This window comes from Salvia splendens, chromosome 22 (assembly GCF_004379255.2).
Source record: "Salvia splendens isolate huo1 chromosome 22, SspV2, whole genome shotgun sequence".
NCBI lineage: Eukaryota > Viridiplantae > Streptophyta > Magnoliopsida > Lamiales > Lamiaceae > Salvia > Salvia splendens.
In genome coordinates this window covers 6,175,478-6,198,076 of record NC_056053.1, presented here as the reverse complement: position 1 = coordinate 6,198,076, position 22,599 = coordinate 6,175,478, and the positions used below count along the sequence as shown (strand labels likewise).

The 22,599-nt window shown below is 35.9% G+C and overlaps 2 protein-coding genes across 3 annotated transcripts; both read left to right on the top strand.

Annotated features, from left to right (window-relative positions):
• Window positions 1-10,106: 10,106 nt before the first annotated feature.
• On the top strand, window positions 10,107-17,487 carry LOC121787223. 2 transcript variants are annotated; one of them, XM_042185902.1, is made up of 12 exons: window positions 10,107-10,292; window positions 10,673-10,773; window positions 11,288-11,517; window positions 12,411-12,578; window positions 12,715-13,072; window positions 13,145-13,288; window positions 13,707-13,859; window positions 13,923-14,039; window positions 14,398-14,478; window positions 14,726-14,875; window positions 15,274-17,058; window positions 17,140-17,487. In XM_042185902.1, the coding sequence occupies exons 1-12, from the start codon at window positions 10,259-10,261 to the stop codon at window positions 17,215-17,217; spliced, it is 3,399 nt and encodes a 1,132-aa protein (XP_042041836.1). In that variant the 5' UTR covers window positions 10,107-10,258; the 3' UTR covers window positions 17,218-17,487. The 2 variants fall into 2 exon arrangements, with proteins under 2 accessions (XP_042041836.1, XP_042041835.1); XM_042185901.1 differs by having other exon boundaries at window positions 10,107-10,322.
• Window positions 17,488-17,875: 388 nt separating this feature from the next.
• LOC121787535 (phytochrome E-like) lies at window positions 17,876-22,002 on the top strand. Its single transcript, XM_042186298.1, has 4 exons — window positions 17,876-20,014; window positions 20,218-21,022; window positions 21,134-21,427; window positions 21,596-22,002. Exons 1-4 carry the CDS (start codon window positions 18,016-18,018, stop codon window positions 21,798-21,800), a joined length of 3,303 nt encoding a protein of 1,100 aa, XP_042042232.1. The 5' UTR covers window positions 17,876-18,015; the 3' UTR covers window positions 21,801-22,002.
• Window positions 22,003-22,599: the final 597 nt, after the last annotated feature.

Sequence of the window (22,599 nt, the reverse complement as noted above, 5' to 3'; positions counted from 1 at the left end):
ACCCTTACTAATTGAATTCAGTAATATTCGAAAGAACTTTTTACCTTTCTGTAGTATGTTTGTCATAAGCAGGCTAAATCCATTCCCTGTTGTTCGTGTTTTAAGCGATTGGAAAGTGCAATTTTTCCAAAAAAAAAGGTCAACTCTATAGAGATATAGCTTCTATTTTCTAGGGTTTTTTCGCTTGGGCTTCTTCGGATGGCTTTTTTGGGGTAGTCGGTTTTCCACCATTTGGAATGGTGAAAAATCGACCGATACAGCGGCCCAACCTTAAAAAAATGGAAAACTTGTGAGAATCGTTTAGAATTCAGAAATTGTGTTTATTTAGTGAAGAAATTTCGATGCTTTTCATCGATCTTACATTTAATCGGATTGAAATTGTCGACGAGTGTATGACTAGAGAAATGTCGTGACGATTGAGCGATCGGTGTTTGGAAGTTAGTCCTTCATACTATGGGAAATATTAGTTGAAGCCGATGCTTGCTTCTGTCGCCGAATTTGAGAGTAAATTATTCCAGCTAGGGAGGCGGAAGATTGGGCGCCGCGTTTGAGAGATGAAGCTAGAGTTTCAGCAGAGAATATGTCGGCGTGTGGGAGGAATAATGAGTGTAAAAATTGTATTTATGTGGTGTATTATATTGTTTAAATGCCTAAGTATGTTAATTCTGATATCACTAATCTCAAGTTTATGTAATTTAGTTGAAGTATGATTTAACTAATATATTTGGTTTATATAATTTTAGAAAGTTTGTGCTATATATTTTAGTTTATTAGGTTGCTATATAATTGTGTTTTTTGGGCAGGTCAATTAAAGTTTTTTGGGCCCAGTTTTTTTTAATGTTTTTATATATTAAGATGTTATTTTAGTTAATCATTATGTTAATTGTTAATAATTAAATTATATAAATTGTTTGAAATTTGAAAAAATTATATAATTTTTTTTAATTTCATTTACGCATATTTTTTTGGTGTAGCTAACGTGGATGAATTTATTAAAAGTTCCATAATTATAAGTAATGTTGTTCTTGATAAAGATAATTCATGTATTGTGAGTGAGAGTAATATCCATTTGTCGACTTTAAATTAAGATGGTGATATTTGTTATCACTTTTTGTTTTGAATATCATTTAACTATCTATTTATTCAAATTATATGATTTTTTCCTCTTTTAATCCTTAGTTGCACATTTCCTTTATTTGAATATCTTACGACTCGCGCATGGTATGGGTGGTAACATTATTCTAACTAAATCATATTATTTGATCCTTAGTCACACATCTCATCTTTGTCATTTGTTTTATTTTATTTTACTCTACTCATATCAGACATTAAAGTTGTATAAAATCATTTTCCGAATATGGAATGTTTCATTTACAGTAGTTTAGGGGAGTACAATTCTCTTTTTGTTATTGTTTATAATATTTTTAAAGTGTTTATAATATTATGCATACTTCTTATAATTAATATATATTTTTAACTATAAATATCATTATAGTTTATTTATTTATATTTAATCTAATTACCTTAGAATTTATCTTTATTATTTGAAATTTCGAGTATGAACAAACCGTTTGGTGGAAAAACTATAGTTTTTGGTGGTGACTTTAGACAAATTTGACATGTTGTTCCTAAAGGGAGTCGACTGAATGTTGTGAATGTCACCATTAACTCTTCATATCTTTGGAGTAATTGTACAGTGTTGAGGTTGACCAGAAACATGAGACTGTTGAGTGTTGAATCTTCTGTTGAAGCTTCTACGTTGAAGGAATTTTCTTCTTGGGTTGCTTTTTATATGGATCCTGAATAGTTGAGCAGTTGTTTGCATGATCGTGCTATACTTGCTCGCACGCTTGATGTTGTCGATGAGGTTAACCAGTTCATGGTTTAGATGGATCAGTCTCAGGGTCGAGTATATTTGAGCTCTGATAGCATTTCAAATTCAGATTCCACATCGAATGGTTCTGCTGAGATACATTCAGTTGTATTTTTGAATAATTTGAAGTGTTCAGGTACACCTAATCATGAATTGATATTGAAAGTTTGAACTCCTGTGATATTGTTAAGAAACATAGATCATTCTAATAGTTTGTGTAATGTCACCAGATTGATAACTACCCGGTTAGGCGATTATGTTTTGGAGGCATGTGTCTTGGGGGGCATAATATTGGTCATAAGGTTTTGATTCCGCGAATGCCATTGATACTGTCTGATCCAAGGCTGCCATTCAGATTCCTATGACGCTAATTTCCATTGGATGTATCGTATGCAATGACCATTAACAAAAGTCAAGGCTAATCTCTATCCCATGTTGGATTATTTTTGAAAAAATCGGTCTTTAGTCATGGACAATTTTATGTTGCTATATCTAGAGTCACAAGTCGTGAAAGTTTGAAGATTTTAGTGTGTGGGGATGAGAACGATAGTAGAAGTGATTTTACTCTTAATGTTGTTTACAAAGAAGTCTTTCAAAATGTATGAATTACTGGTGTCAGAGAGATGTTTGTAACAATTTTATTGAGAAGATGTTTGAATTCTATGTTTTGTTGATCGAATTTATAATGAACTATTTATTTTTTCAAATAATTTTATTTATTTACTTTGGTATTTAGTATTTCTCAATCTTTTGTATGTATATCATATTCTATTTCTATTTCTTTCCCTCATGTCCTTTCGTTACAGTGGATTGATAGATTGATAGATGTAAAAATAGAAGTATGTTTTTTAAATCTTTATAATCTTATGAATACTAAATTTAAATAGTTTCTATTCTTGATTTGCAATAATTTTTTTCATTTTTTCTATATATTTTTTATTTTGATTTAATTCGTTTTAAATATATTTTCTTATTTTTTGAAAATCATTTGGCCCGTGCATAGCACGGGTGGTAACACTAGATTTAATTATATTGTAATATACATTCTATATATGCTGTGAAAGGAGATCATATTTGGAGAATGACACGAGATTTTATGATATGTTGTTTTGTGAGTTAGATAGAGAGAGAAAATAATATATTATATTAGTGTAAGAGAGAGTTTTTTCTTAAAAAAAGAAATGTGACATCTTTTATATGTTAAACTAAAATGAAAAGTGTGATATCTATCATAAACGAAGGGAGTAATAATTTTCCTTCAAATCTATGTTGGAAGCCTTTTTATCTTTAACTCCAAGTCCAGCAATCACGTCCTATGACAATTGATTTGTTGGGCTTGAGAGAGCATTTCCATTGGGAGGACTCCGCCGCGTCATAATTCATTGACATATAATCATTTCTCATAAAAAGAAATATTGTAGAAGTAGATTTTAAACTATACTAGTAGCTATGAATAGGTGAGAAAGAGAAAGATATTGTATACTCCTTTCGTCCCAAGGAAGATGAAATAGGACCGAAGATGAAATAGTGGTGTTAGCCACTATGACCCTGCCATTTTGCACCCCGTCTCGTATAAAATGTAATCTTACGTCGATGTGTTTAAATCGTTCATGGAACATTTGGTGGCTAACTAGACAGGTGACACCATTATTGTCACAAAACATTGTGATTGCATCTTAGCATACATCTGAATCAGCAGCCAACCCTTTCAACCATATACTTTCTTTCACAACTAATGTAAGCGCTATGTACTCCGCATTTGTTGTTGACAGTGCCACATCATTTTTCAAACACGATTTCCAACAAAATAGAGACCCGAATAATGTGAAGATATACCCAGTCTCTGACCGTCGAATGTCCGAGTTTGCCGCATAATCCGAGTCACAAAATCCCAAGTCCATTGGCTCATTTCAAGTACCTCATGATCCACTTCAAATCATTCCAATGCTCTCTCCCGTAGTCAGACATGTATATGATTGTGGTGCAACGGTGGGGTCGGCCGACCCCACCACCGGCCACGGAGTGCCGCCGAAAAGTTCATTTAATCAGCCTCCAACCCCACGTCGTTCGCGTCTCCGCCCCGCTTCACGCAGTGTGAGATGAGACTGAGCAGAGACAAAGAAAGGAAGTGAGGAAGGGAGACGTCCGGAATCTCCGGCAAGGGAGGCACTGTCGAGAATGAAGAAGAAGAAGAAGAAGAAGAAGAAGAAGAAGAAGAAGACAAGAAGCCTTTCAATTCTTTTGCCAAGGAGAGAAACGAAATTGGGTTTGGCGCAAGGTTAGGTGAAGAATGAGGAGAGAGAAATGGATATGTCATCATTATTTTTCTTCCCAATATTTATCTTTATCTAGTTAGAGCATCATCGGTGGCGCGGAATTCCCGGTGGAATTTCCCGCGGAATTCCCAAAAACACCTCCTGCCACATCATGCGGACTTTCCACTGCACTGCCACGTCATAAGGACTTCTCACTGCATAATGGCGGACATCCCAAGGACTTCCCGAAGGACTTTCCACAATTAAAAAAATTTAATACAATAAACGGGAATTCCGCGCGGACGTCCGTGGGAGTCAACGCAATGGCGGAAGTCCGCACGCCCGTCGCAACGGAATTCCGCGTAACGCCGCGGAACTGCGGTGTCCTCGGCGGAATTCCGTATCCGTGCATACCATGCACAATGGCGGACGTCCGCCGCGAAATTTCGGCACGCCGGTCAGAATTCCGCCGGGACGGGCGCCATTGCCGATGCTCTTACCATGCATCAAAACAGATAATCCATACCCCACAATTTGACAATTTTGAAAGATTACAAATTTTTAAGTTTTCTAATTGTAAAATTTAATATGGGTTTTGAGTTTTATTTCTTTATTTAGTTGTATTAATTATAAGAAGTTTATTAAAAATATATTCTTATCCAATAATTTCAATTAATGTTAAATATATTTTTTATATATCAATAAATCTACTTATCTACATAAACAATATCTATAAAGTAAATAATATTTCTTAATTTCTTCTAATTTTAGTTTTATAATTTAAATTTTCAACCTTATCATTCATATTCTAATTATATTTTTAATTTTTAAAAATTTAAGATGTTACATAAAAAATATACTCTTTTCGTCTCACAGTAAGTGTCGCATATTTCTTTTTCTCTATATATCATTTTTCTCTAATTCCGTGTAAAAAAAGAAATATGTATTTTAATTTCGTCTCACCTTATGGCAGGACGGAGGAAGTATGTTGTTTTCAGAATATCGATACTTGCATTAATTATTTAATAAAAATATACGTATTTATAAAATAATTAATTTAAATAATTTTTTTAATATTTATTATTTGATTCGATCCCACGATATTTAGTTTCTGGATCCGCTATTATTGTGGTGCTAATGGCATGGGCTATCTGGTTTTGTACATATCAACATGTAAATAATGCTTCCACTATACTCTCATTTCCTTTTCTTCGTGTCTTAGCCTTTTTGGTCAATTGAAAGCTTAATGTGTTGGGCTCTAGGAGTTGTTGTCGGCTTTATATTATATGCATTGAACTTTTTCAAGGTTCTTTTGATGTAGCCAGTTTAGAAATGCCACAACTTTCCTTTCTCTGTACCCCTCATTATGTCAATGCCCAATATCATTCTTACACTTCCCTAAGTCCTTTATTTGAAAGTCACACATCAGCTTCTCCTTGATGTTCCTTATCTCTTTTGAATATGAAGTTGCTATTAGCAGGGAAGGACGTAGAAATAAATAACGATAAGGTCTATGATTTCTAAATTTGTTTTAAAGTATATTTTTAGATGTTTTAGCTTATTTATAAAGGCTTTTATATACTAACTAGTATTAACAAACGTGCTATGCACGGGTAATGTGATTTTCATTTAATGAATACAAATTCTAAATAATTCAACAAAAATAAGATTAATATAATTAAGTACATTTTTAAAAAAGGAAATATATTTCTCTTGTCCCACTCTAATTCTTATTCGTTGTAGATTTTGTAGTATATTCTTATTTTGTGAGTTGAGTGGAGAAAGAATAATAAGATAAAGAATAATTGGAGATAATGGTGTTTCCAATTAAGAAAATGTGTTATTTTGAATAACACTTTAGTAGATATATAGTACTCCATACAAATGTTTCAAAAAAACAAAAACAAAAAAAACAAATGCTAATTATAGTACTCCGTCAGTCCCATTGAAAATGACTCATTTTTCCTTTTGATTTGTCTCAACTAAGATGACCTATTACTAAATTTGGAAACATCTTTTATCTCTACTTTATTCTCTCTCTCTTATTTTGCTCTCTCCACTTAACACACAAATTAAAGTCGCATAAAATCCCGTGTCATCTAAGAAAGCGGTCATCTTCCTTGAGATGTAGACTATTTTTCAAATTTCAAATAAAAACATTACAATCATACTTTATCCACATGTATGCTAATGCACAACATGTATACTTAAATACAAACTTAACTTAGAATAATAACAATTAAGCAGTAGTTAATGCACTTCAATTGCCCGAAACAAAATTCTAATCCCTCTATCCGCCATTAGGAGTCCCACTCCATGGCGGCACGGGTTTTAATAAATGTTAAGAAAAGTTGGTGGAAAAAAGTTGGTGAAATAGGGGTCCCACTTGTATATATTAGTTTTAAATGAAATGTGAGTGGAATGAGTTAGTGGAAGGTGGGACCCTATTACCATTTATGGTAAAAGTGAACCGAGACTCCTATTCGCTGACGGAATAAAATGAAAAAAATGGGACTTCTATTCGCGGACGAAGGAAGTATAATAATACATGTATCACCAAACGCTTCGTTAAAATCTTTCACCACCAATACCGCAACCTCAAACACAGTCGGTAGGTATAAGTTCTTCCATCTCTACCTCTCTTATAGACAGCCTTAAATTTACATCTTGTCTTCTTTCTTGATCAATCTTTTGCTTCGATGTTCGAGTCTTTATACCTAATACAATAAACATATAGTAATAATTACCTACACAAAAAATATTTTTCTATTACATTAACCTAAAATTTAATTAATTGAAAATATGTATACTAAATTAATATGTCAAAAATAGAAAAATATGAAAAAAGTAAAATCATTTCATTAAAGAATTAATGGAAAAAAAGTTGTGCTTGATTGAACAATATTAACATGATTCATAATGTTAATATTCGTTTACAACAAAAGAGCGATAATAAATAGTGTCTTCATCTTGAATCAAAGTTGATAAATCGAAATTAGTTCACATTAGATGAATTCTTTTCTTATGTAACAATATCACTTATAGTTATAGGACTCATGAATGGATCTAGCTACATCAACTACAAAAAATTGGTACAATAAAAGATTTACCAGAAAAAAATTACAAAGAAAATTGATGAAAAGAAATTATTATGTTGGATTGAACAAAATTTAACATATTCATAATTTTAATATTATTCACAACAAAAAATTGCTAATAAATAGTGATATCAATTAATTAGTCTGATTCACATTAGATGAATTCTTTTTACATAACAATATCACATATAATTATCGAACTCTAAATAGATCGAATTACATCAGCTACAAAAAAAATATGATATAACACATTCATAATGTCAATATTATTTAAAAAATGCTAATAAATAGTAGTGTCACTAATAATTAGTCTAATTCACATTAAATAAATTCTTTTCATCTATAAGAACAACGCTCATAACTATCGGACTATAAACAGATCGAACTACATTATCTACGTAAAAATGAGATACATTCAAGAGAAACAACATTCTTTCATTCTTTATGGTAACCCACGTGCATGCACATATGTTTTACTTCAAATTAATTTATTGCTTTAATTTCTTCAAACATGTATAAAAATGAATTTATTTATATAAATTTGTTGGAAACCCCACTAATTTCGACCATATTGTCCTTTTGGTCGGCCTTAGAAAATCTATCATTATAAAATAACCAAAAAAAATTTCTTCATCATGTTGAAATTGGAATCTGAATCTTGAAAATAACCAAAAAAAAATTCTTCATCATTTTGATGTGTTTCTTCTCTCATATCTTGTTTCGATTTCTACTCTTGGTTGGACTGGGGTTTTGCCCAATGAGTTTTTGGATAATGATGCTATGGAAAACTTGAATTGGTATTTATAGAAGTTTAAAACTTCAGTGAGAAGCCAATTTCTTTACATTGTATTGGACCATATTTTTGTCCAATAAAATTTGCCTTTTAATTTAATCAATGCTCTAGCAGCTTTACAATTCAACAGAATCGAGACTTTGATACTAACCATAATTATTCGGGACTTTGATACTAACCAAAACTTGTTTTATGCATAAAATTAATTTAATATAATATCAGTGACGTTAATGAAGTTTCCCGACTCATCTCACTTTTATAATTATATTTCAATTATTAATTAAGTAGAATTTATATTAACAAATTTTAAAATTGTATTGTTCATGCTAATTTTCCAACATATACACAATAAATTAAATAGTTCATTACTTCATAGCATATATTAATTTGCTGCATTTCAGTATTAAACAAACATACGACATCATTATAATAATATTTAAAACATTTAATGGAATTATAAAATAGAATTATGCTTGCAGTTAAAGGATATAATTATAGTGCATGCTCATAAAAGTACAAGTCAAAGTTTTCATGTATTTTATAACGGTTCCCGCCAAAACAGTCCTCAATGGCAATCTTTTTATTTTTAAGACAACTCGCACTTTATATAATGATAGATTTGCCTTAAATTTGGATAAAATTTAAAAATTTATAAAAGGTTAAAGGTTAATAAACAATTTTGTTAAGGGCTTTAGCCCCACCCTCATTACACATAGGTCTGCCCCTTGCTATTAGCATATCATCTACGTACAATAGTAGATACACAACAGATGCACCCTCTTCCCTTATGATAAACACACAATTATCATACTTGGACTTGCAGGAGTCATGCTTGGACAAGCTCTCTCCAAATTTGAGGCTTTTTGGGAAAGACCCAAAAAAATCGTGTGGTGAGTTCGGCCTAAAACAGATAATATCAAACTAATGTATAATCGGAAATCTTAACACTTTCGAACATACTCCAAATATTATGTGTTTATACACCATAAATAACAACACAACCCACTCCGACTTTATTTAACTGAACACATCTTGGTACGCTGGTCACCTTATTAATAAATGAGATTTCTGTAAATTTGCAATTATTAATTACTACTCTCCCTGTCCCACTCAAGATGTCTCCATCTTGAATGACACAAAATTTTAGGAGTTGTTAAGTGGAGTATGTAGAGAGAGAAAAATAGTACTTCCTCTGTCCGCTCCATTTTTTCTTTCATCCGTCTGCCAATAAATGTCCAATTCCACTTTTACTATATTTGGTAAGTGGACCCTACATACCACTAACCCATTCCATACACATTTTATTATTAAATCAATATATTAAAAATAGGTCCTACATTCCACTAATTTTTCTACCACTTGGAGTACGACATAAAGTAAAACAATTTCTTAAAACTCGTGCTAATCAAATATGAAACATTTTAATCACGAACGAAGGGAATATAATATTTTAATGAGGAGATATGTATTTATTTCCAAATATAGAAAGTGAACATTTTGGGAGGAAATTTTGAGTGGAACGAAGGGATAACTATATTTTTTTAAAAATTTTAATGGAATTTCATATTTAAAAGTTATTTTGTAAATCAATTTAATTAGAATGTGTATGAAATGAGAAAGAATAAAGAAAAAAAAGGGGATATTGGTCTCTTACATAATGAACTTTGCTTAAAATTTGGTATTTTCCATGAATTTTGAAATTGGTTTACAATATCACAAACTTTGCATTTTGTTTGGTATTTCCCAAACTCACTCAAATAAGATATTTTCAACAAAATCTTATTTTACGTAGGTACGTTTTATGATATTTAAACCACTTTTTAAGTTCATAACATGTAGGATAAAAAGTCACGTTGAAAACAACGCTGATTTAATTGTGTTAAGTATGATAAAAAAAAGCCTCGTAAGTTAGTCAAATAGAGTAATAGACATGCCGTGGAAAATACCAAACAAAGTGCAAAGTTTGTGATATTATATACAAATTTTAAAGTTTAAGCAAATTTTAAAGTTTAAGCAAATTTTATAGTTTTATGGACTAATTTTTTTTTTAAAAAAAGAGGAATATTTAACGATGAAAGAGCTAAAACAATCAAATCCTGAAATTTCCTATGTTAAGCAAGCTTCGATTACTTTTTCACCGAGAAAAGAAGGCGAACAAGTCATGGCGAATGCATAAACACATGGAATGCTACTACTTCTGCTAGTATCAAAACCCTAGCAGCAGGAGCGAGCTCTTTCAATGGCTACGCCGACCTCCGCCGCCGCAAATTTGAGTAGATATTCCACTTCAATTACTTTCAACTGTAATCTACTTTAATTATTCAATTCATGCGTCTGAAAAATTGGTTTGGAGGGTAAAAATTTAAGCTAATTCAGTGTGGAGACGAACATGATGTATTTGTTTATTTATTTATTTATTAATTAAAATTTATCAATTTTCTGCTTGTTTGATTGGTTAAGGGTTTAGCAAAACGGAATGACATTTAGATGTTCTTTGATTTAGTTGATGCAAAATAGGTTTAATTAAGTAAACTTATTGGATATATTTGTTAGTGATTGCATTTTACATAAACTTGTATCCATTTTACATAATAGATGCATATATTATCAGCTGTGTATTTAGTGGTTAATCAATCATCATGTGCTTTTGTAGCCATCAGTCTTTCTGAGAAAGTGAACAATGTAATTTCTGGCTGCCCGCAAGACTACAATGCCTGGCGATTGTTGATTTCAGAGCTTGAAACTGCATCTCCGGTACGTATATATATGTGCCTGCTGTTAATAAGTTTTCTGTTGTGACGATGTTCGTTAAATGTGCTTGCCTCTGCATTTATTGTCATATATTAAACGGTATCACTAAACTCTTAAATCCAATTAGTCGAATTCTCAAGCGCTTGGTGCTTAAACAATTAATCTTGGATATGCTTCAAATATATGTACTCTTGTCATCCTTGTTTGTTCTCCTTTCTCACTGATTGCCATTCTGTTTAGGTCCTTAATAAGCAGTTAGTGCGAGATGTTAGATAACACCCACTGAAAGTTATGTAATACAGTATGTTGTTGAGAATCAGCAACTAGTTTTTTTTTTTCAAAAAATTTGATATCATAATATACACAAGGACATGTTTGTATTGATGATTCGGTTAGGATATGCATAAACATGAGAGCACTGGTTGGTGAATGCACTAGAATTTACCTATTTCTGAATCGCAAGGAACATTATCAATACTATGCCCTGCCCCAGTTAACAAATGACTTTGAACTGCAGGAGGATATAAATACTATTTCCCTTGCATATGAATCCTTTTTGTCAAGATTCCCATTGTGTCATTGGCATTTGGAGAAATATGCTTATCAGAAGGCAAAGTTTTGCAACTCTCAAGAAGCTGTTGATATATATGAACGAGCAGTAGAAGTGGCAATGTATTCAGTCGGTTTCTGGTCTGATTATTTCACATTTGCTGCAGCTTGTTTTGAATCCCCTGGGGATATTCGGCGGTACTATCAATGAATCTGTCCATTTATAGGCACTTCCTTAGATAATAATCTATGCTTGAATGTTTTTTTACTTTTTAGAGCTAAATTGTCTAACGTTTTTATTTAGGAAATTTATTGACCAGTGAACTTTGATGAGCTGCATTTTTTTATGAGAAAACTTATATACATGAGTAGGTTATTGTTAGAACCCAGATTTGATTCCTTAAGTAAATATTTTGTGTGTATTGGCATTAGGGAAAAACTTCAATGAATTAGTGCTACTTCTATCAATGGACCTTTACTGTAGGGAATTCTGTGAAAATGTATATAATACCAAAATTTGGATTAATGACATCAATCTTTGTAACTTATGTACAGGAGAGGGATCAAATGGTTCCCCTTCTTATCATGAGTCCATGGGTCCCCTTTTTATTTTTGGATTGGACGTATAAAATTATTGTATCCGACGGATAATTTTCTGAACTAAAAAAAATGAAATTTTCATGTGTTCGAATCCTCATGGAGGTGGCGATTTTTTTGTGTTTTTGAGTTCAATAAATTATACTACAATGGAATTAGTAATTTTATACTCACGGGGCATTAACAAGAAAGGGGCTAAGGACTCACGATAAGAAGAGGATTTATAATAACCAACTCATATATAAATACATGGATGTCTCATGGCAAGAATTTGAATGCTGGAAAACTACGCATATGATCTTGGACTGTCTGGAGTTAATCAAGCTGGCTGATGTAACCAAACATTCAAGTTTTCTCATAAATGAGTAACTTTCCTGTGTCAGTGAAACTTTTTTCTGTAACTGGTTTATGCTGCCGAATTATTGAAATACTGGGATCCTATTGTAGGAGCTATCATCTACTAATAGTACTCAATATGTCGTTCATTTTGACAGATTGTTTGAAAGAGCCATCTCATTTGTTGGAAAGGATTACTTTTGCCATATCCTATGGGACAAGTACATGAAATATGAATTCAGTCAGGAGGGATGGAGCTTTCTTGCACAAAGTTACATCTGGGCATTGAGGTTTCCGACAAAGAAGCTGCAGTTGTATTATGACAAGTAAGTCATTCTCCAACTTATCCAAAAAGAGGGGTATGCTTTTCAGTCCCAGCTGCCCTCAATAGTTTCTCTAATATCACAACTATGACTTACCCTATTTATTTCTGTCATTCACATTTTTCACCCTGTACTCCAGCTTCAAGCAGTTTGTTGCGAATTTGGAAGAGGAGATCGGATATGAAAAAAATGACAGCATAGTAGAGCAAATATCTGTTCCTTGTGCTGCAATGGAATTATCTAGGGATGAAATTGCTCTTGTCATCAAGGATATGCTAGATTCTTCCAGTAGAACCCTCAATTCCAAAGCGCTGGATAGATATAGATATATTGGTGAAGAATTCTATCTGGAAGCATGCCGCATGGATGGTAAAGTAAAACGTTTTGAGTCAAGGATCCAAAGGCGTTTTTTTGATGTTACTCCTCTCGATGATGACCAATTAATTAATTGGCATCTATACCTGGATTTCATTGAGAAGGAAGACAATTTGGACCGGGCAAGTTTTTAACAATTATCATGCTTCTGTATAGATTTACCATACTGTATTTAAATGTCTATATATGTTCAGACCATGAAACTCTATGAAAGATGCTTGATTCCTTGTGCCCGTTACCCTGAATTCTGGATACGATATGTGGAGTTCCTGGAATCGAAAGGAGGACGTGAGCTGGCTATTTCTGCGCTAGCCCGGGCCACTCAAATATTTTTAAAGGTTCAATTCTCCCTCATTTGTGGTTAAGTTAGTCAATTGTGGATACAGTCAAACTGTCTTATTCTGCATGGTTCCTCTTCTGGCTGGGTGCGAGAAGGGGTACTCAAAGATCTGAAAGTCTTCTTGATAGTATAAGCCGAAATTGGTGTGGTTTAGAAATATGCGTACAATGATTAGTGTTATGTATAACTGGTTTTTCTGCATTTAAGCTTATCTAATATTCTTTGGAATCAAATTTGGCTTTTCATAAATTATTATTTCCTTTACCTTCTTTCATAAATTTGGAAATTATTATTATTTGGTTTTATCTACATGTGAAATATCTGATTTTAACATCTAATTTGTCCCATCTGTAAAGAAAGAACTTTTATGTCTTTGTTTTTGAGAATTTGATTTCTGATTTGTTAATATGGTGCAGACTGTACCAGAAATCCATCTATTTGATGCAAGGTTTAAGGAGCACATAGGAGACGCCCATGGTGCTCGTGCTGCATTAGCTCTTTGTGATCCAAAAACTGATTCAAACTTCATTGAAAGCATCGCCGCACAAGCTAACCTGGAAAGACGTCTGGTATGAGTTACATTGTTGCATATTTCTAGCACTTAGTGCTAAAGGCATGGTTTGAACTTTTAGGGCAACTTTGCAGCAGCTTCTGCCACATATGAGAAAGCACTTAAAAAAGCAAGGGAGAAGCAGAAGCTACGCCTTCTTCCCACTCTGTATTTGCACTTTGCCCGCCTTACATTCTTGGTATGAAACTTGACTTAAGTAATTCTAGTATCAGAAAAACTTAAGTTCTATAATGTAGTGTTCGTGCTTTGGCAAGTTGCAAAAGAAATGAATGGTGAGAAAGCAATCAGTTCAGAGTGTTCACACTTAGCCCCCACTTTTTCGACTTGGAAAGCTTATCTATCATAGGAGTGCATACCTTATAGTGCAGTGAAAAAATTGTCGTTTATGTCTTGGCTTCTTGGGTGCCAGAGATGTTCTACACACTATTTTGGAATATTCTTCTATGGTCTTTGTTTAATTTCTCTTGTCATGATATATTATGTCGCTCGTTCCTGATTCCATAAGTTTTTTCTAACTAAACCTAACTGGCTGGTAGACAACAGGTAGCACTGGTGCTTGTAGAGATGTATTAATTGAAGGTATACAACAGGTGCCTCGTTGCAGATTCCTTTTAGAGGTAATTGAAGACTAGCATGCGATTGTTGGGTGTTCTTTCCTTCCTTTGGTTATTATATAGAAAAAGTGATCTCCATTCTACACGGATCTAAAATAGATCACCGATGTTTCCAGATTTACATTACTAAGTATGGAGTTATCCCCTTATCTCCTCTAGATTTACTTGTCTATAGCACAATTTTGGTGTTTTATATACAAAACCAACAAGGGGTGAAGGTCAACAATCAATTGTTATTTCCCATTTGCAGGAATTAGTAAAATTTGCAATGACTCATGAAGGAGCAAGCCATCTCAACATCATAAATTCAGTCATAGCAGATGCCATTTCACCCGGATTAGATGAAAATGAAGGTTTGGATGCCAAAGATCGAGAGAACCTATCATGCTTGTTTTTAGAGGTCGTTTTTCCATCATCACTCGGTATCATTATGCTGACACTTTGTCACTATGTGATCATTCTTGCATTATTTGAGCTCATAGCCATTTTACAGAGTATAGATGTTTGTAAATGGAGATGTTTTCTTGTATTTTCCTCAAGTTTTATCGATGATCTGTGTTAAACAGGCAACTCGTATTTGAACTTAAATGGCTGGGTGATATTGTTTGACTAATACCGAGAAGCATATTTACTGAATCCATGACCGTGTCAATTATAAACTTTAGCGCACTTGAACAGAATTTTCTATATCTCTGCTAGACCAGATTCTTGTTCTTCTGATGCTGCATTGATGCCTAATATTCGATTCTTGTTCTTCTGATGCTGCATTGATGCCTGATATTCGTATACTGGTTTCAGTTTGTCAATCTTTGCGGGACTTTGCATGATATAAAAGAGGCATGGAATCGACACGTCAAATTATTCCCCCAGTCGTTAAGGTTAAAGACGCTGTCTAAGCACCCTGCACCGGGCAGTTACCCAATAGGTTCGGCCAGGGATAAAAAAGGGAAGTATGACCACCATGTGCTTAGCCGGCCATCCACAGACCATTCCAACCAACTTCATGGGAAAGAACAGGTACCTGAATCTCCCGCACCTCTTATGGACCCGAGCAGCAACGCCAAGGAAAAACTGCAACTGCTGTCGACCAAAGAAGTTTTGTCCAATGTTAATGAATCTCGAGACAGTAAACCAGCTACAGTTTCCTGTCAGTCTAGAGAAGACGGACTGGGGCCTGTGGTTGCTGCTGTTGAATTTTCTGACCATGCTACGGGGAATGCTTTAACTTTGCGTGATTCAGTCAAGGATTTCTCGTCCCAATCTAGAGGAGACGTACCAGGGCTAATGGATGTTAGTGCTGAATTAGGTATGCAGTCTAAAGAAAATGAGGTTGGGAAGTCAATAGAGACAAGTGAATCGATTGAAGCATGCCAATCCAGATTACCCAATGTTCAACCGGAGTTGGATCATGAGCTCAACCAGTCGAAGTGTTCAGCTTCATCGGACCATAATTCTTTGAAGTCTCAGGAAAAGGAATCTCGGGAGTTGATCCCCACGACTTGTGATGAGTATGGGACTAGTCCGAAGAGCATTCATTCTGTCGACTCTCTCAAAGTCCACGGTGAATCTGAACGAGATGGATCAGTGAGTCTTCAGCATAATGCACCAAGGGAAGTGCATCATCCAGGGGAGCCTTCTAGCACCTGTGGTGACTCAGTTGAAATAGATCACGTGGTCCAAGCTCCCGGACATGCATCGTCATGGTTCCAAGACCAAAATCAAGCTCAAGATCGAGAGCTTAAGTTACAGCAATCTCCCTACATTGATCGCCATAAATTAGTAACAAATCAAGGTAGTGGAAGACGAAGCCAGTCGGAAGTAGGGGCGGTTGCGGATGATAAAGCAAAAGAACAAGATGAGCCCGTCACAAATCAGCACAATGCTCAGAAGTTTCCTGCTAGACAACAACGTAGCCAGTCGGAGGATAGAGCAACTGATCTGGACCTGCAAATGGATACCTTGACATCTCCTACTTCGATCAGTATGCCTGGAGGACAGCAACCGGTTTCTTATGCTCAGCAAAACATGAATCCGGCTGCTCCAACAACTCAGCAACAATGGCAAGAACAACAGAGCTTGGCCATGAACCAGATGATGGTGCAGTATCATTACCAGCAGCAGCAATTCCTGCAACAGCAGTATCAGCAGCAGCTGCAAATGCAGCATCCCTACTATCAGATGCAGCAACAGTATCTAACCCAGCAGCCGTATCAAGTGCAGCCGTCTCAACAGCAGTATGGCGAACAGCAGCAACAGCCACAGATACAGCAAGGCCGCGAGCCTCAGGTGAATCCTCAGCAGGCACATGATACCCAATACCAACAACCTCAGGGCGCCACGTACCAAGTGCATCAACTGGCTTATCAGCAGCACACGTCGCAGGAGCAACAGCAGCTGCTTTGGCAGCAGCAGTACCAGCAGTATCAGCTTCTGCAACACCACCAGCAGCAGCAAGGGTCTATGAATACGCAAGGACACAACGTGCATCACGATCCACCAAGGCAACCGGACGAACAACTGCACCAATATCACCAACCCCATCCACAACATAAATCCACTCAACATATGAACCAAAATCGACAGGTATGTTCTGTCACTGTTGGTGCATTAATGCATGTAAATTCTCACCAACGCGAGTCACATCTATCTTTGCATTCACTGCAGGGTACACCAGATTATGCAGCAGTCAGAGCTTCTTCGCCTCCACGTGCTGGTGCTCGATCACCACGAGTTTCACAGTAGTTACAGAGTGCTGCCGGTGGATCTGATTCTCTTGATACGTTGTGGCAGCAAACATGGTTATTGTAATATTGCATGTACTAGTGACCGTGTGATCGACATAAAACGTTATCGTAGTTTGATCTGAGTTTTGTTTTTGTAGGGCTAAGTTTTCAAGTAATAGTACTCTATAAATCTTGAACGCAAACCTATTTCACCGAATCTTATTTGAAAAATCGTGTATACAATACATGTTTAGATTCCAGTAAAAATCTCTTTATTTGTATATTCCAATAAAAATCGCGTATTAGTGAGAACGTGATTAAACTTGTAGAGCATTTTTATATAGTAACCAGTTGCACGATGAAATGCCACTGAATGAAACTTTTGTTTGTTTCAGGCAAATTAATTTTAATTTGAAACGCTTATTCCGTTTTGTTCTTCAACCGAATGCAACAACAAACTATTTTGCGGTTAGAATGATGTGTGGGATGAAGAAGATGAGTTGGAAATTGGGCAAAATGATGGGCCCAATCAACTCTTATTGCAGCCAAGCCACATGAAATTCTATCTTTTCTCACTTTCCAAGGTTGCCATATACAGTTAATTTTCCATCGAGTAGAAATGTAATCCAACATTAATTATATTTTGAGGCAAGGCAGTAATCGCCATCAAATTTTACAGCAGCATTGTAATGAAAACGAAACAAAATTGAATCTTTCTTTCTATACATACACACACACACAGGAAAAAACATACGGTCCAATGATGATAAAACTCTTCCATCTATATATTCGATTCCACACCACAATTCTTGACTAAATGGAGCTTCACACGATCCCGGCAGCCGCCACGTCATCATCCGCCGCCAGCAACCTCAAAACCGACGACAAGACTATAGCTTTATACAATGCCGACGCCAAATTGATGGCTGAGTTCGAGCAATCTGGGATGTCCGGTAACTTCTTTAACTACTGCAAGTCGGTCCCTTTTGCCCCTTCTACTGTGTGCACTCAGGAGGAGATGACTTCTTACTTGACTAAGATTCAAAGGGGCGGTTTTGTGCAGTCTTTTGGTTGTATGATTGCTGTGGAAGAGCCTAATTTTGATGTGATTGGTTATAGTGAGAATTGCTATGATATATTGGGGGTTGAAGGTGTTGTAATTGGGGGAAAATTGAGCTTGATTGGGGTTGATGCTAGAAATTTTTTCACTGCTTCGTCCAATGCCTCATTGGCTAAGGCTGTTGGTTTGAGAGAGATGTCGATGTTGAATCCGATTTTGGTGTATTCGAGGAGTAATCGCAGGCCGTTTTATGCTATATTGCATAGGATTGATGTAGGCATTGTGATTGATTTGGAGCCTGGTCATGGTGGTGATCCTGCTGCTGTGCATGCTGAGGCTGTCAGGTCTCAGAAATTGGCTGTGAGGGCGATTTCGAGGCTGCAGTCGTTGCCCGGGGGTGATGTGGGGGCGTTGTGTGATGCGGTGGTGGAGGATGTTCAGAGGCTTACCAGGTATGATAGGGTTATGGCGTATAAGTTCCATGAGGATAATCACGGTGAGGTTGTGGCAGAGATTAGGAGGTCTGATTTGGATCCGTATCTAGGGCTGCATTACCCTGCCACGGATATCCCACAGGCGGCGAGGTTCTTGTTTAAGCAGAATCGCGTTAGGATGATCCATGATTGCACGGCTAAACCGGTTGGGATAGTTCAGAGCGAGAAGCTGAAACAGCCTCTTTGTTTGGTGAATTCCACCCTTCGTGCGCCTTATGGTTGTCATGCTCTGTACATGGTGAATATGGGGTCTATTGCCTCGTTGGTGATGGCTGTCATGGTAAAGAATGGTGGCTCGAGAAAGTTGTGGGGGTTGGTAGTGTGCCACCACACGTCTCCACGCTATGTCCCTTTTCCTCTCCGGTATGCTTGTGAGTTTTTGATGCAGGCGTTTGGTTTGCAGCTTTACATGGAGATTCAAGCTGCCTCACAGATAGCGGAGAAGAGGAGTATCCATACGCAGACGTTGCTGACTGAAATGCTCTTTAGAGAAGCTCCGGCTTGCATTGTGACTCAGTCTCCTAACATCATGGATCTTGTGAAGTGTGACGGGGCTGCGCTATGTTACGGTGGGAAATGTTGGTTGCTTGGTGTCACTCCAACAGAGGCGCAGATGGATGATATCGTTGAATGGTTGTTGAGTACACTTGGAGATGCCATGGGGTCGAGTACCGACAGTCTTGTTGATGCTGGCTATCCACAAGCAGCTTTATTAGGTGATGCCGTTTGTGGCATGGCTGCTGCAAGAATTTTCACTCGAGACTTCGTCTTTTGGTTTAGGTCTCACACTGCAAAGGAAATCAAGTGGGGAGGTGCTCAACAAAATCCGGAAGACAAAGATGATGGTGGAAAGATGCATCCCAGATCATCGTTTAATGCCTTTCTTGAAATAGCGAAAAGCAAGAGTACGCCGTGGGAGGCTGCTGAGATCAATGCAATTCATTCTTTGCAAATTATAATGAGAGATAGCTTTCAAGAGACTGAAGGTAGTGGTTGTAAACCAGGTGTGAACTCTGATTCGAAAGGTGCACACGTAGATGAAATTGCTCTAATGGCAGCTGAAATGTCACGATTAATCGAAACATCTGTTGCTCCAGTTCTTGGTGTCGACTCCTCTGGTTTGATAAATGGATGGAATGCCAAAATATGTGAGTTAACTGGATTGGAGTTAGTTGAAGCTCTTGGGAAGTCACTAGTTCTTGATGTTGTCCATGATGATTCGCGTGAAGTTGTCCAAAACCTTCTCGCCCGAGCCCTTGAAGGTAACTTGTTCTTGTTTAAGACCATTTAGCTTCTGTATTATTCTATAGTTATATCATTTACTTCATTGGAGGCTTTGTTACTATTGTTATTCGTTTGATCGTGTTCATATTTTTCGACTTTTTCACTTTTACCAGTTTATGCATATGTTGCTCGATTATTTTTCATTATTGCGCGACTCACCTATCTCGACGACTTCCTCAAGGTATTGAGGACAAAAATGTGGAAATACAGCTAAAGAAGTTCGGAGTGAACGCACTAAACTCAGGCGTATACCTTCTGGTAAATGCGTGCACTAGCAGGGACTACAAAAACAACGTCGTGGGGGCATGCTTTGTAGGTCAAGATATCACCGCTGACAAAACAGCGACGACTAATATCATCCGTATGCAAGGTGACTACAAGGCTATAATACAAAGTGTAAATAATGTGATTCCGCCCATATTCGCTTCCGATGAGAATGCACGTTGTTCTGAATGGAATGCGGTCATGGAAAAGCTGACCGGTTGGATGAGGCAGGAGATAATTGGGAAAACACTGCCTGGGGAGATTTTCGGAAGTTTATGTCGATTGAAAGGCCAAGACGCACTAACCAAGTTTATGATCCTTTTGTACCGTGCTATCAGTGGCCATGAAACCGAAAAGCTAGCCTTTGGGTTTTTCAACCGCGGAGGAGAGTTTGTCGAGGTATACTTGACTGCGTATAAGAGAGCAGACGAGAGCGGACAGATATTTGGATGTTTGTGCTTTTTGGAGACGACAATGATAAGTCGAAAGGAGCCCACAGTTGATAACCATGACCAAGAGGAAGGGGTTTTGCTAGGGAAAGAGTTGGCTTACGTTACGCAAGAGATTAAAAATCCTCTTAATGGCATCCGTTTCACCCATAAACTCTTGCAAGGCTCGGTCGCTTCAGATGATCAAAACAAATTTCTCGAGACTAGCAATGCCTGTGAACGACAGATTTCATCCATCATCGACAACACTCATGTTGGAAGTTTTGAGGAAAGGCAAGTCTTTTTAAATTCATCTTCTACAACAAGTCATTTTCTAATACTAGCACGATGTTAGTTGCACGTAACGAATACATTATTTACCTGATGTTTCCTTCCATCGTGCAGCATGACTGAGCTAAAAGTCGAAGAGTTTCGTCTGGGAGATATTGTGAATGCTATATTGAGCCAAGCTATGATTTTGTTAAGAGAAAAGGATTTGCATCTTATCCATGACATTCCCGAGCAAGTAAAGAGTCTATGTGTATACGGCGATCAAGTGAAGCTCCAATTGGCCTTGTCCGATTTCTTGCTATGCACTGTGGACTACGCGCCTTCTCCAAATGGTTGGGTGGAAATGGATGTATCATCTGAATTGAAAGTAATACAAGATGGAAATGAATTTGTTCATCTGAAATTCAGGTATTATAAACACAACCATGCTGGTTTTCTTAACTTAAGAAGATCATTATAATACATTGCAAGGTTTTTTGAAATGTTACATGTTTATGATGTGAAAATCTCACTATATGAGAAAATTTGATATAGTTGTGTTGAACTATACAAGATTTTGTTTACTTGTATGTACAGAATGGCTCATCCTGGCCAAGGCTTGCCTCACTCTCTGATCGAAGATATGTTTGGTGCGGAAAGCAATTGTTCGACACAAGAAGGAATGGCGTTGAACATTTCTCAGAAGCTTGTCGGCATGATGAAAGGTAATGTTCGATACATTAGAGAGCAAAACCAGTGTTACTTCCAAACTGACATCGAGCTTCGATCCAAAGTTACATAGCACGACGACATTTTCGTGATTTAAAGATCACAAGTCGAGCTACACTTTTAACTAACTCGTATGTGCAACAAGTTATAGGTATTTTTGTTTGAGTATGTTGTTATTGTTTGATGTATGCAATTGTCACTTGTATTCCGAAGTTGTAAATATTATGTAAATTTCGTAAGGAAAATATAAAAATAAAGAGAGATTCTTATGAATATGACTAGTGAGATTTGGTTATTTTAAGTAGATTACCTTTGCTTAATTTGGTCATTTTGGTATGCCATAGAAAAATTGGTATCCTGAAATTTTATGGCGTACCATCTTTCAATACGATATACCGCAATATTGTTGTATCGTTTATATTATAAGTATTTTAAATAAAATTAAAATAATTGGTATTAAGGGTGTATAAAAAAATTCTATATGTATATACGGTGGTAAATAAAAATTCATACAATTATCATAGCAAAATCTCGAAAATATTATACCATACTGAGAATCACCATATATTAAAAATTTACTACTTATATTTTTATATGATAAATCCAGTATAATGATATTTTTGTATTTTTTTTCCGTCTAATTATAAAGAGCTATACATTACTCAAAATTTATAGTAGTAAGTAAATATTAAATCCATTTTGGGCTCGTGAAACAAAATATTAACATAATTTAAAACGATAAAATTTGAGCTGCGAAGCCCTACAAAAATCTCTAAAATGTTTTCCGCCGTTGATATAAACCACTCAAAACCCTAACTCAAAATCCATTTTCTATATAAACCACTCTCCCTACCACTTCTTCCCCCTCTCTG